This window comes from Silurus aristotelis, assembly GCF_946808225.1.
Source record: "Silurus aristotelis genome assembly, chromosome: 1".
Taxonomy (NCBI): Eukaryota; Metazoa; Chordata; class Actinopteri; order Siluriformes; family Siluridae; genus Silurus; species Silurus aristotelis.
The window spans coordinates 1117361-1132165 of NC_139574.1; the positions used below are offsets into that span (position 1 = coordinate 1117361).

General features: G+C 39.2%; 1 protein-coding gene across 4 annotated transcripts in view; it reads left to right on the forward strand.

Annotated features, from left to right (window-relative positions):
* Positions 1-14506, forward strand: part of LOC310727134 (myosin phosphatase Rho interacting protein) — a 79215-nt gene extending 64709 nt beyond the window's left edge. Inside the window, exons 17-26 of one of the 4 annotated variants that reach the window (XM_083543347.1) lie at positions 314-4027; positions 6401-6548; positions 6756-6861; positions 6998-7157; positions 7357-7464; positions 7988-8074; positions 8817-8976; positions 9138-9223; positions 9376-9430; positions 12171-14506. In XM_083543347.1, coding sequence (XP_083399473.1) covers positions 314-4027; positions 6401-6548; positions 6756-6861; positions 6998-7157; positions 7357-7464; positions 7988-8074; positions 8817-8976; positions 9138-9223; positions 9376-9408 — 4602 coding nt within the window. In that variant the 3' untranslated portion in view covers positions 9409-9430; positions 12171-14506. Of the gene's footprint in view, positions 1-313; positions 4028-6400; positions 6549-6755; positions 6862-6997; positions 7158-7356; positions 7465-7987; positions 8075-8816; positions 8977-9119; positions 9224-9375; positions 9431-12170 lie in introns of all 4 variants that reach the window. The other 3 variants (XM_083543346.1, XM_083543344.1, XM_083543345.1) reach the window with 3 other exon arrangements.
* Positions 14507-14805: the final 299 nt, after the last annotated feature.

Consider the following 14805-nt stretch of genomic DNA (forward strand, 5'->3'; position numbering starts at 1 on the left):
CATCACTAATCATCCTTGTGTTCATGTAGTTTAGATAACACTTTTCAACATCTTTCTACAACACACCAACCTTTAAATGTTTTTAGATTGTTCCTGTTCACTTTGAAGGACTACATGCTTCCATTTTCCACTGAAAATTTTTCTTCCATTTCACAGCCTAGAAAAAGCACTGCAGAAAGCTTGAGTATAAAACAGTTAAATGGGCAAATCCTTTAATTTCCAGCAGAAGCCCCAGAGATGGAGATCCCAAGATATGTTTGGGCTTTTTGACCATAAGTACCAATAACCACAATTTTCTTTTAATCTTTTAAAGTGTACCAATGAACCAGTGCAGCCTTCATCCGACTCCGTGTCTCTTTCCTCCCGAGCTCCATTGCAACATCTCAGCAAGATGAACCATGAACTTAAAACGGAGCTGGAAACTCAGCGACGGAAGCATGATCTGGCTAATCAGCTGGTTAACAACCTGAGACGGAGCTATAGTGAGGCACAGGATATGCTTGGGCATCATGAGGCTGAAATCGAGGTTCTTCAAGCAAAGCTTGTTTCTGCGATGGCCGAGATCATAGCAAGTGAGCAGGCAGTGGCTCGCATGCGCAGTGAGCTGAAGCTAGAACAGAGTCGTTGCCATGAGCGTGAAGAGGAGTGTATTCGCAATGAATCAACTTTACGTGCACAATTGCGGGACAGCGAGGATCGTCTCCGGGACGTAGAGGCAAGTTTGTTAGAAAAGACCCAGGCGCTGAGACTCCTGGAGAGACAGCAGGCCTTGCAACGGGACCAGCACAAGGAAGTACAGAGGCTGCAGGAGAAGCTAACCGAGGTTACTAAATGTCTAATTGCGACAGAGGAGGCACAGGCTCTCAGGGAAGAGCGGGAAAAGAAAGAGCACCGTTGCCTGGAAGAAAATTATGAGCGTGAGCGACAAGGACTGAGTCGGAGGCTGGCGGACTCTGAGGAAAAGAGGCGTGAGGCTGAGGAGCAACTTCAGGAAGTTCAGGAACAAGTAGAAACACTTCTCAGAGGAGGTGTAGGTGAGAAGAAAGAATCAGAAGTCAGTGAGGAGATGCTACGTCTTCAGCAGGTTCTAAATGAGCAAGCAGATGTGATTGAGAACCTTCAGGAGAGTGTGAGAAGGTTGGAAAAGGAGAGAGATCATCTTACGTGTCGTTGCCAGGAATTGGTGAATCAGATTGCAGAGGCAGACAGAGAGGTAGGAAAACTGCAGGAACAGTTAAAGATAGAAGAAACAGACTACTACTCTTTGGAAAGCTCATATGAGCGTGTTTCAGAAGAGTTTGCAAGAATCAGCCGGGTTCTGAGGGAGAAGGAGGAGGAAGTCAGACAGACCAAGGAGACATATGAGAAGCTGGTGAAACAAAAAGACCAGGATTTAAATGAAGCTCTTGTCAAGATGGCTGCTCTTGGAAGCAGCCTGGAGGAAACGGAACAACGCCTGAAGGCAAAGGATGAGCTTCTTAGTCGGGTTGGGCATAGGGAGGTGGAGCAAGATTTGCAGGTGAAGCTGGCTGTAGCAGAGAACCGAATATCTGAACTGGAAGAGCATCTCAGCGCATTGCGTTTGGGGTTCACAAACCTTAAGATGGAACGATGCTGCTCTCAACAGGATGTCCTTGATGCACTAGAAGAACAAGGAGAGCATGATATATCCTTTTCTACCACTTCCTCTTTGTCTCTTGTAAGAAGCAGCTCAGAGACAGAAGTGTCCTTTGCCAAGCGTCAGAGGATTCGCTTCTCGAACATCCAGTGCCAAAAATACCACCAGTCTCAACGAATCGAAAGAGTTCAGAGAGATAACACATTAATAGATTTTACTCAAAAGGAGAGACAGGACCTTGTGGCAGATACAAGTCTAAACATCACAGATGATACCATACAGGACTTGTCCCAGGATATCAGCTTAGTAAGTGACAACACATTCCAGTATTGCAGTGATACAGAAAGATTTATGTCCATCATCCATGCACTAGAATCAAAACTCCAGGCAACAGAGGAGAAGCTTAAAGATATGACATCAAAGATGCAAACTGAAGTATGTACTGTTAATGCCTCTGCTGAACCAGAACAGGATGAACCAGATGGTAAATCCATCTCTTGCTTGGATGACATTGTACAGGGAAATGTCACAATTGAAGATTACAAGAAAGCTCTGGGTTTTGTCGAGTCCTGCAGGTTTAGAGTTAGGGAGATTCTCAGTGATCAAAATGAAAAGGGAGGAGCAGAAGCGCAAGTTCATATATTAGCAGAGATTGAGAAAGACTTGGTTAAAGCTTCTTCGCACATTAGGCAAGTTGCTACACGATATGAAGGTTCTCTTCCCTGTCAAACTGAGCCCCAGGCACAGGTGGATAAAAGTGCAATTAAGGTTCTTGCGAGAATGTTAGCCTTTGAAGCAACTGTTTTGGAAAAAATTGCATTTTCTCTTCAAGATCCAAAATCAGAACTAATGCAAAGCCTTAGAGAGATAAATCAAGATTCCCAACAGGTTAAGACAAGCCACCAGGATTGTCTTTCTGCAATTTACACTGATATTCTGACAAGAAAACTAAAACTACAGAGCATGCTAATTAATGAGCTCCACCAAGCAGATAGTCTAAGTGACCAGTCAGACAATTTGCATATACCTGATAGTGTCTTTGCTCAAAATTCAATTCACAATGCTTGTATTAGTGCTGAACTTGCATACTCCCTTCAAAACTTCAAGCACTCTTACCAAGACAAATTCGAGGAACTTCAAAGAGACTTGGTAAAGGTAAAAGAGATTTTGCAGCAAAGGGATATTGTTGTGACCCTAGATGTTGGCAATAAGCTTGGAACTGATACAGACATTCGTTCTGATGTCACCCCTTCTGAGCTTGCCCCTTATGAACAGCAGATTAAGATGGAAGAAGCCCACACTCTTGCTGAAGCAATAGTAGAAAGACACTTAGCTGAAATAATGCAGTCCTGTGTTACAGAATCAGTGGCATCACTGTACACCACGAGTGAAAGTCTCATTACTGAGTTGAAAAGACAAGCAAAAGTCCTTCAACACTTGTCTCAGCAGCTGGGGAAGGCATGTGAGGAAGATAACAGCTCTGTTATTTGTGGACTTGCAGGACAAATCCAGGCAGTTTTAGGACCCAGAGACCCTGGAGTCCTAATGTGCAACTCTCTCAGCATGCATGAGGCTCTGATTCAGGTTCAGGTAGCTTATGTTGCCTGTCGACTGCGAGCTGACCATGAGAGAGAGCTATCCCTTTGCCAGGAGACCAGCCACAATATGGCCACTTTGGTCCAGGAGCATGCCCAGCATGTGGCAGCCATCCAGCAGCGTTTCCAGAGTAGCCTGGAAGAAGAACGGATTCAGTACTTTAAAACAATAAACTCCATTCAGGAGGAAAATGAAACTCTTCGAGAGGAGGCTACAATGCAGCTGAAGGAGATGAGCAAGAAGCAGAAACAGATTGTACAGATGGAGCAGGATTTCCAGAGGGAGATTCAGGAGATTAAGAGAAAGCATGCAGAAGAATTGGGTCAGGCAGTGCAAGGACAAGCGACCAGTGAGCTCGTGTTGCTGGAACGTGCCGAAAACACCCAACAGACGTTAGAAACCTTGCTGCAAGATGTTGAGGAAGCAGAGCTAAGGCACAAGAAACACATCTGCAAGCTGGAGCATGAACTCCGTGGGAAGGTTGAGGAACTGGAAAATGTACATCAAGAAGAGATTCAGAAACTACATGACCGCTACAGTCAGACTATTCGCACTCTTGGGGAGAGATTAGAAACGATAGCAGATGATACGCAACCTCCATCCACAACAGAGCCACAAGATGCAGGTAATTTAGAGGAGGACAAGGGGCATGAGCAAGAGGTCAGCAGGGACTCGATGTCACTGCTGAGAAGCCGTGTGCAGGAACTGGAGCTACAGATGATGAACATGCGTGATGAATTGGAAAACAAGCCACCAGATGGAGACATGGCCGGGCTGCGAGAAAAGTACCAGAGAGACTTCGACAGTCTTAAGGTTCAGACTCTTATTTTAAACCATTTTCAAGAAAGTCACCTATGTGTAGATGTCACAACACACTTCACTAGGTCAGGGAGGTAGCTGACTTGATGATATGAAGGTTTCCTACAGAAACTTTTTTTATGTCCAGATTTTAATCATGTAATAAGAAAGGCAACGGTTATTTACTACTTTCATCATGTTCTATTCGAGTAGACTTTACACACACTACAAATAAGTAGTCATAGAAACATTAACACTAGCAAGCAACAGGTCAGTGATTTGGGCGTGGTCAAGGTGGACTTATAAATCAGAGGAAGTAAATCGAAAGGATCTCTGACACTCCTCTAATTCCTGTTTTGTATCATTAATGACTACCTAAAATAACTTTAGAGTTGGTTGACACTTTATTAGAATCTTTTTTTAAGGTTTATTTAATAATTTTTTTTTTTTTTGATGTCTGAATTTGTGGTAAATCTTAAGTCCATGTGCATTAGCTCTGGATTTGACACCTATCTAGCATGCTGCATCTGTTTTCTACCACTACCACTACTACTACTACTACTACTACCCACTAATAATAATAATAATAATAATAATAAATAATAATAATAAATAATAAATAATAATAATTATCCCAATTTCAGAATGTTGGGGTGCTGTGAAAGATGTAAATAAAACAAAATGCAATGTATAAACCCATTTTATTTACAATAGAACATAAAAAACATAAAATGTTTAAACTGAGGAAATGCACCATTATAAGGAAAATTCTTATATTATAAGGAAAATTATAAGGAAAAGTCATTTTTACTTTGATGGCTGCAACACATCACATACATTTGGGAGAGGGTCATGCTTTCCCACTATTGCACATTGTAATCTCCTCTTTTACAGTCTGTATTTGACTGGGAACTGAGGAGACAAGTTGGTGGAGTTTTGGTGGACGGAAGCTGGACGGAATTATTTGTTAGTCTAAAACCCTTACCATTCAGCACTGACGGAGCATTTCCATATGTAAAAGCAGCTTATTCCATAAGCACTAATGCACTTCCATACCAGCAGAGCTGCAGGCTTTTAAACAGAGTGCTGATGATAAACCGTGTGGTCCCTCTCTTCTTTAGTCCGGAGGATGTGACAACCATAGTTTCCAAAAATAATCTAAAATATTGATTCTTCTGACCACAGAACAGTTTTCCACTTTTCCTCAGTCCATTTTAAATGAGTTTTGACCCCGGAAAAGATGGCAGAGTTTATGGACCATGTTCACACATGCCTTCTTCTTTGCATAATAGACATTTAACCTGCATTTGTAAATATTCCAGTGTTTCTCAGCTTATGCAGTGATTTCCATTACAGTCTCAGCACACAGTGAGGGTGTGACGTGATCATGCAGTATAGTGTTTCTGAATTAAAGTGACCGTGGAAAGATTATGAAAGTGGACATGGTAATTAGTGTGACAGCAGTAGAGGGAATGGCATGAAGGTGGCAGAGATTTCTATAGATGATAAGATATAAAGTCTTAACAGTTTGAAGTTATTTTGGAATTATTCCACAATTTGTAATTTCTAAAAAATGTATAGTTTTGCAAATTCATGAACTTCTGCCCATTTTACTTCTGAGCGACCCTGATTCTTAAAGGTTCGCTTTTAAACCTAGTCATGTTATTGACTTGCTGACAATTAACTGAATTATTTGCTAAATCTACATGTAAATGGTAAATTTTCTTAGTTTCAACATTTAATGTTTTCTACCTTCTATTGTGAATAAAATATGGGTTTATAAGATGTACAAATCATTGCATTCTGTTTTATTTACATTTTACACAGTCACAACTTTTTTAAACTGGGGCTGTAATCAGAGCTGAGGATGTGGATGTTGTAGGTTTTTGTAGAGCAGTACGTGGCCTACAACATCTCCATATTAAATATATAAACAGCTGTAGAATTGATACATTGATAGACCTCACCACTTCAGTCTCACGTCATGAAACTATATAACATTCTGTAATTTCTATATAATTCATTTAGTTGTGATGATGACGGTAATGGTGATGATGATGGTGGCATATCAACCAGTCAGGCCTTTAACTTAATTATTCCGTAAGGTATTTATTGGGTAAAACAATTTGAAGTGATTAACAATTCCCAAATGAAGAACATGTAGAACACAGCTGTTCTTCTGAAGGAATTTATGAAGCAGTAGAAGCTTCTCCAGATTGGGGCCTCCTCCCAGATAAACCCAGGAACACTGAGAGTAATCATAATGCAGCATGTTCAACTGCTCAATGGTATAAGTGATCATTAGTTAGTATGTACATGTGTATAGATGTGTGTGTTTGTGTGTGTGTGTGTGTGTGTGTGTGCGCACTTACACACGCTTGCTTGTAGGAGACATGTGAGCGTGGGTTTGCAGCAATGGAGGAAACTCATCAGAAGGTGATCGAGGATCTTCAGCGTCAGCATCAGCGTGAGATCAGCAAACTGCTGGAGGAGAAGGAGAGGTTACTGGAGGAAGAGACCAACGCCACCATCGCTGGTAACCACTGACCACTAGATACTGGAATAAGAACTCCAACCACTTACACCATAAACAAAAACATCATACTATTTTTCCATTTATAGTTACACTTAATGTTGTAGAACTTCAAAGACAGAAAACTATTTGCAGCTGTAAACAGTTTGTGGGGTTTTGGGTGTTTGTGTGTGTGTGTGTGTGTGTGTGTGTGTGTGTGTGTGTGTGTAGCGATTGAGGCAATGAAAAATGCACATCGTGAAGAACTGGAGAAAACACAACGCGCGCAGCTGAGTGGAGTCAGTACAGACATCGAACAATTACGCATACAGTACGAGTGAGTACACACACACACACACACACACACACACACACACACACACACACACCCATAGATGTGTAATTTTGTGTTTGTATAGTACTTTGTGTGTAACTGTGTATCTGTGATTGTGTAACTGTGTGTGTGTGTATAGGGAGGAGTTACAGTCAATCCACCGTGAGCTGGAGGTGCTATCGGAGCAGTATTCTCAGAAATGTCTGGAAAACACACACCTTGCTCAGGCACTGGAAGCCGAGAGACACGCACTGCAGCAGTGTCAGAGAGAGAACCAACAACTACACACACACAACCAGGTATACACACACACAAACACACTCTCTGCAGCAGTTTCAGAGAGAGAACCAACAACTACACACACACAACTAGGTATACACACACACACACACACACACACACACACACACACACACACACACATCAGATAGAGAGCTAATAGCTTGTGTGTGTGTGTGTGTGTGTGTGTGTGTGTGTGTGTGTGTGTGTGTGTGTTAGGAACTGAATAATCGTTTGACAGTGGAGATTTCTCGCATGCGTTCCTGCTACAGTGGAGAGAAAATGCCATCACCTCTCACACAGGGCAAAGACCTGTATGAACTGGAGGTAAACACACACACACACACACACACACACACTCTGACTTAGTAATACACGCCCACATATATTCTGACTTAGTAATACACACACACACACACACACACACACACACACACACACACATTCTGACTTAGTAATACACACACACACACACACACACACACACACACACACACACATTCTGACTTAGTAATACACACACACATATTTTCTAACTTAGTAATACACATACACACACACACACATTCTGACTTAGTAATACACACACACATATTTTCTGACTTAGTAATACACACACACACACACACACACACACACACACACACACACACATATTCTGACTTAGTAATACACACACACACACACACACACACACACACACACACATTCTGACTTAGTAATAAACACACACACACACACACACACACACACACACTCATTCTGACTTGGTAACACACACACACACACACACACACACACACACACACACACACACACACACACACATTTAAAATGTTCTGTGTTTTAGGTCCTGCTCCGTATAAAGGACTCAGAAATTCAGTATCTGAAACAGGAGATCAACTCACTAAAGGATGAGCTTCAATCTGCACTGAGGGTGACGCACACAAACTTCCACTAACACACACACGCCACACACACGCAAACTCCCACTCACACACACACACACACACCAAACACACACACACACCACACACACGCAAACTCCCACTCACACACACACACACACCAAACACACACACACACACACACACACACACACACACACACACACCATACACACACACACACGCAAATTCCAGCTTAGATGCAAACTTTCATTCACACACACAAACACACTCTCACTCGTATTACGTTATGGGGACAAATGTCACAGTCCTGTTTAATGTGGACATCACTATACATTTTAATTATGTAGTTTTATTCCAATTCAATGGACAGACAGCACATTTACCTCCCCAGTTCTAACCTATTGGAATAGAAGTGGATTTTTAAAAATTAAACATTATATTTATAATTTGCATATGTTTGTATATAATTATAGTATACAGTATGTAACAAAAGTCTTTCTGGGGTAAGAAAATAGTCAAAATGAAAAATGTAAATAATGTTTAATAATTATTTTAAACAAAAACGAAATAATTAATAAATGAAATGTGTAAATGCGTGTTATGTGTAAAAATGTAGTTGTGCAAATACACGTGAATAATTACTGAGTTGTGGAAACCTCAAATAATCAAACACCTACAAGCAGAGTGTTGTCAATGTGAAAACCAATATGTAGGTTGTGTGTGTGTGTGTGTGTGTGTGTGTGTGTGTGTGTGTGTGTGTGTCTACAGGATAAGAAGTATGCCTCTGATAAGTATAAGGACATCTACACGGAGCTAAGCATAGTGAGAGCTAAAGCCGACTGTGACATCAGTAAACTGAGGGAAAAACTTCTGGCTGCGACGGAAGCTCTCGGGGAAAGAGACACACCCTCACACACACCGGGTTATGGTAAAGAATCTCCTCAGGGTCAAACACACACACACACACAGACACACAAATACACACATACACTAAGAAGTTTATGTTACTACAATAATCATGCACAGTTCTAAGATCATTCAGAACTTTCTCAGTAAGTACTACCAGATAAGAAATGTGTGTGTTTACAGATATCATGAAGTCAAAAAGTAACCCTGACTTCAGTAAGAAAGGTCACTCAGCTGTTTCCAGGCAGGTCCGTGGCATGAGGTCAAAGGTGAGAGATTTCATTGTGTTTATATTTATGTATATTTTGTGTGTTCAGTAAGTAAAAGTGTGTGTGTGTGTGTGTGTGTGTGTGTGTGTGTGTGTGTGTGTGTGTATTGTATAAATGTTAAAGTATACCTCTCATGTATATTGCCCTGTCAGTCTGTGAGTGAGGAGGTACCTTGGGATAGCTGACCCCAGCCCTTCACTGACGTAGGTATTGTATAATTCTGGACTAAGTCTCAGATTTGCATGTCCTTTCCCTGACTCAGCATGCCCCGCCCCCTCGACCACTGAACATCTTTTATTGAATATAAACTACTGTTGTTACCTGCTGAATTGATTTAGTATGTTTCTAAATCAATAGCATGGGGGGGGGATTTTCCAGCCCCACCTGTCCTTTAATCTATTGATAAATCAAGTTCTAAATCAATAGCATTAAATAGCATTAAGTTCAAAAATAGAGAAAATAAAAGTGTTGTTGTGTTTGGTTCCCTAACTGATGCTGTTTTAATTGACTTGTATTAATGGCCTAATTGTTTGTGCTTAATTTGAGTGCATGAACTTAATTTTTAATTGAGAAAATCATAAATGAAGATTAATGAAGAATGCAAAATATTATTGCACCCCACCTGTCATGTATTTATTTCCCACTAGAGGACCACCCACACTTTGAGAAACACTGAGTTAAGGTAATTACAATGATCTTGTTTAGGTGATTGTAGTGATCCAGTCCAGCTCACCAAAGTAATCCAGTTTAGGTCACAAAGAAAACAAGTTTAGACCACAGAAAAGAATCAAGTCCAGGAGAGTGGCATTACATATACAACTGTAGTGATCTAAACGAGCACACTGCAGTGATCCAGTTTAGTGAAAGAAGTGATCTAGTTTAGATCACTGATAAGATCTCATTTAGCATGTTGAAATGATCTAGTTATGATGTTGCACTTTTACTTAGTGATCAGATCCACTAAATTGATTTAGTTTATTATTATATAGTAATCCAGATGAATTATTAGGTAACTCCATGTGGATCTGCTGTAGTGATTTAATTCCCAATTATTTAATTTGAATATAATTCAACTGAGAAAAATAAACCAGTAAATGTACATGTGTTGATCTTTTACAAAATCAGAGCAGAATCAATCAAATCAAGAGCCCCAGTAACAGCACTGCTTGTGTTGTGTGTTATTCCTTTTTCTGTTTGTGTGTTTGCCTGCACAAATCAGTCCTTTTCTGCATTGCTCTTGTGTGATGTGTGTGTGTGTGTGTGTGTGTGTGTGTGTGTGTGTGTGTGTGTGTGTGTGTGTGTGTGTGTAGTTTATTATGTTTGTCATTGCTGTATGGTGTCTGTCTTCCTTTGTACATTTTACAAGTACAGTTGTAGTGGTCGACTTACGACCTATGCAACTTACGACCATTCGACTTTACGAACACAATTGCTAGCCGCGGCGTGCGACAGTGCGTACCATCTTCCGGCATCATTTCACAGTACTTTACATATAGCCTACTCTACTTACGACCAAATCGTGTTATGACCGGTCTGTCGGTCCCAATCGTGGTCGTAAGTCGACGACCTGTATACATTTATATGGAATTATTGCTGCAATCACCAACTCTGATTAGATTTTGGACTTGATCATGTACTTTATAAAACCTTGCTGTGACCTCGACCATATTTAAAGTATGAATTGTTTCAAGTAGGTATTCCTAGAGAACTAATTTTGGGGTTCTTCAGGATCAGGTTCTGCTTTTTTAGACGTATGTGTTGCAGCTTAATGAAGTAAAGAATCATCTCACATTACATCAATAATTCCTTCCAAGTCAAATGACCTGGTTCGACCGAGACACCCCATAAACCCCTACAAACAATCCCCATAATGTTGCTTAAATAATCATATTTTATAGGTCGACATTTTTACTGAACTTTTTCGTACATTTATACATTTTAATTGATGCTAATGTAGCGAATTTGTACGTGGACTTGATATGTGACGCCGATGTCCTCGGTTTGCCAGAGGTGGAAGTTTTCTGTATCGATACCAAAAGTACAATCTATGGTGGTGAAATTTTCATGGTGTTTTAACCTTTTCATCCAAACATATAGCATGATGGTCAGTATCAAAAGCAACTTTTTTCATAGCCATGGGGAAATTATAACAGTTACAAATTCAACAGAAATGAGACACTTTGAATAACAAATACTTAATCACATGTGTGAAAGAAATGCTATTTACCAGTGCTACCAAGTGGTGGAATGCTGGAACTACAGGGTCAGAACCTGATTTTATATATATATTTTTATATTTTAAGCTTTTGCACAATTTTATTCTTTTAAAGTTATTATTATTACTGGTTTTTAAATAATTTTGGCTGAACTAATATAAAGTCTAATAACTGACATTGAGTTAAATTATAAATTTTTTTCTATTATTATTAACAAAATAAAAGAAATGGTGCAAGTGGAGGTATTCAGGATATTGTAAGAGAATTGTATATGATTATGTATCATTTTTTGTCTTACTGTAAATGTAAATGCATTGTTTAGTGATGTGTAATGCAACAAGTCTTTAAAAAAAATCAAACTCCATAGAAACTTTATACAAAACTAACACAAATTAGGAGGAACCTCCAGCAGCAAAACTAACAATGATCTAATTATAGCTCTTTTTTCTTTTTTTTTTTGTAGAGCAGACGGTTAAATAAATGGATGGATAAATAAATAAATAAATAAATAAATAAATAAATAAATAAATAAATAGCCCTTTGATATTCATTTATGAAATAGGTAATCAAAATAAAAAATAATAAAAACAGCATCTCCATGTGGACGTTTAGGAGTGTGTGTGTGTGTGTGTGTGTGTGTGTGTGTGTGTGTGTGTGTGTGTGTGGGGGGGGGGGTGTTCCTACGTGATTGACAGCTCTGTACTAGTCTCTCGTCTTTCTCTCTTCCTCAGAGTCTGAAAGAGGGATTAACAGTGCAGGAACGGATGAAGCTGTTTGAAGCAAAAGACACGAGGAAGATCTGAACAAGTTTCACACACACACACACACACACACACACACACACATTCTAATGTATGAACAAACATATACACAAGATTTATTATTATATTTGTTGTGCTAGTGAGTGATGAGACATCAGCTGCTTAGTTTTTATTATTTGTGTGTGTGTGTGTGTGTGTGTGTGGGGGGGGGGGGGGGGGGGGGATAGTAAAAGTGAGAGATATAACTGCTGTATATCTTTTGGGATGTGTAAGAGTGTGTTATTCATAGACAGCTGTAATTTTGCTAACGACCTTGTAAATAAGTGTGTGTGTGTGTGTGTGTGTGTGTGTGTGTGTGTGTGTGTGTTTTATAAATTTTTTTAACAGAGCTCATTATGTTTCCCTCTGCCCTCGCTGCAGTTGTGTAGTGTTTAGGTGATGTTTATAACACACACCTGCGCGGGTCTGAGGAGACTTTGACTGGAGCACATGTAGCTCGGGCTCCTGTTCGCTAAACCGCTAGCTAAACCGCACAGTCGAGCCTAGCTCATGAGATTAGCACAGGAAAGCTAATGAATATGCCTGATGTACGCTTGCAATGCATTATACCTAGAGAACATCACCATAAGAGCAATCGAATTTTCAAATCCATTAATTAGGATTTGAATCTAAAAAGTATTTGAAGTATTTGTTTGTAAAAGTTTGTACACCCATTAGGACAAATCTTTTGTAATGAAAACTTCTGGTGTGTTTGGTTTCACAGTTCCTTCATCTGTATACCCAACAGAATGAATTCTTATCGTTAGTTTGTACCCCCTGCATTTTTTGTAACTTGATTTAAATATCAGAATATTTTTATCATGTTCATTATCTCCTAATAGTTTTAGTTGTTTTCTTTCAAATGAAAGAAATTCAGATTTTTGCTTTGTTGTAGGTTACACTCACACTCTTGATTTGACCAAATATTCAACCTTCCACTCCCAGAAATCCACATGTTGGACCTTTGATTGTGATTATACAGTATTTGCAACAAAAAAAAAAGTGTAGCTACAGCGAGTTTTTTATGGTTTTTGAGAGACACAAACTCTGTAATGTAAACGTCTGAAATGGACTTTGACCAAATAAATCTATAAATGTGCCACTTTGTCATTGCAAAATCCTCCCTCAGCATGAAAAACTTTACACACTGTCAGCATCCGCACACTTTGTTTCTCCAAACATTCAGCTGAAATACTTTGCAGTGCCTCTTGTGAAACATTTCCAAAGATGTTCTTTATTAGCAGGAGTTTTCTTTTTCATCCCAGAGTAGAATTGAGGTGCAGTGACTGGGCAGGTGGTTCCATGATAAATATCACTCCAGACCACTGTTTACTCTCTAAACAACACTTACAGAACTCAGACGTATTCGTCACTTCGGCTCATCGTCTTGTTGTACGGTGAAGTCGGTTTCGATGAGCCGCAGTCCAGACGGAACTGCATGGTGTTGAAGTGTGGAACATGAGACATGTTGGTTCAGGATTCCTTTTACTTTCCGGAACCTTCACTGCTCCAAAACAACCCCAAACTATTAAACTTCCACCTCCATGTGTGACAAAATGTCTTATTTGGACTCCACAGATCTTTCTTCCTCTCATTCACTGTCACATTACTGTGTATCTCAAAAACCATCCAAACTTTTCACAGGAACTTTATTATTATTATAAAAGTTGTAACAGGGAGTAGACAAAAGAGCAAACAAAAAAGATGGAGAAAGAGAGAGAAGTTTGAGAAAGAAAAGTGGAAATTCTGTTTCTCAATTTTATATGCTTCTGTCCAGCCTCAGGAAGACAAGTTATTAATCTTCTTCAGTGTCAGTTATTCCTAATTTGTGTGAAATTGACAGAAGTAAATCAGTGCTGTTGTTGTTGCCCACACAGTGGCCTTTGGTTTGAAATTTCAGTTTTTTATTCTGAATAATTCTAGTTGTAATGAGTGCTGATTTGAATAGAAGTACAGTATTTTCTGCATGTGAACCTGTTTACTTGCTTTAGTTTTGAATTTAAAGAGCTGTGTGTATACTTGCCTTTTGCTCATTTAGAGAGAGTGTGTGTGTGTGTGTGTGTGTGTGTGTGTGTGTGTGTGTGTGTGTGTGTGTGTGGTTGTTTTTCTCGGAGAGAAATAAACGTTTATTATGTGATATATTTGTATTTTAGGTGAGCGTTGGTGAGTCTGATTAAACACTTTCACTGGAAGTCCCTGTATAGTGTTAAATACGCAGCGTTGTGTATATACATGTTTCTCAGAGGTTTTTTGGTTAATGTTTAAAATTGAAAAAGGAAATATATCTATCTTACTTATTAGCTCTATATGAAAAAAAGTCTATATATAAATGAAATAATTCCTTTTTTTTTTTTTTTGGCCTAAATGTGAAATGTCAAATAAATATATATCAAAAAAGTCTTTTTGTTTGAATCGTTTGTATTTTTTTAATGCAAATGCTAATATATATATTTGCTGTTTATTCATACATTTTTCATGTTTTCTCCATTTATTTAGGTCACATATGGTTACATATGATGGGCCAAATCAGACTTGGGCTTATATTAAATATAATTATACCAAACTG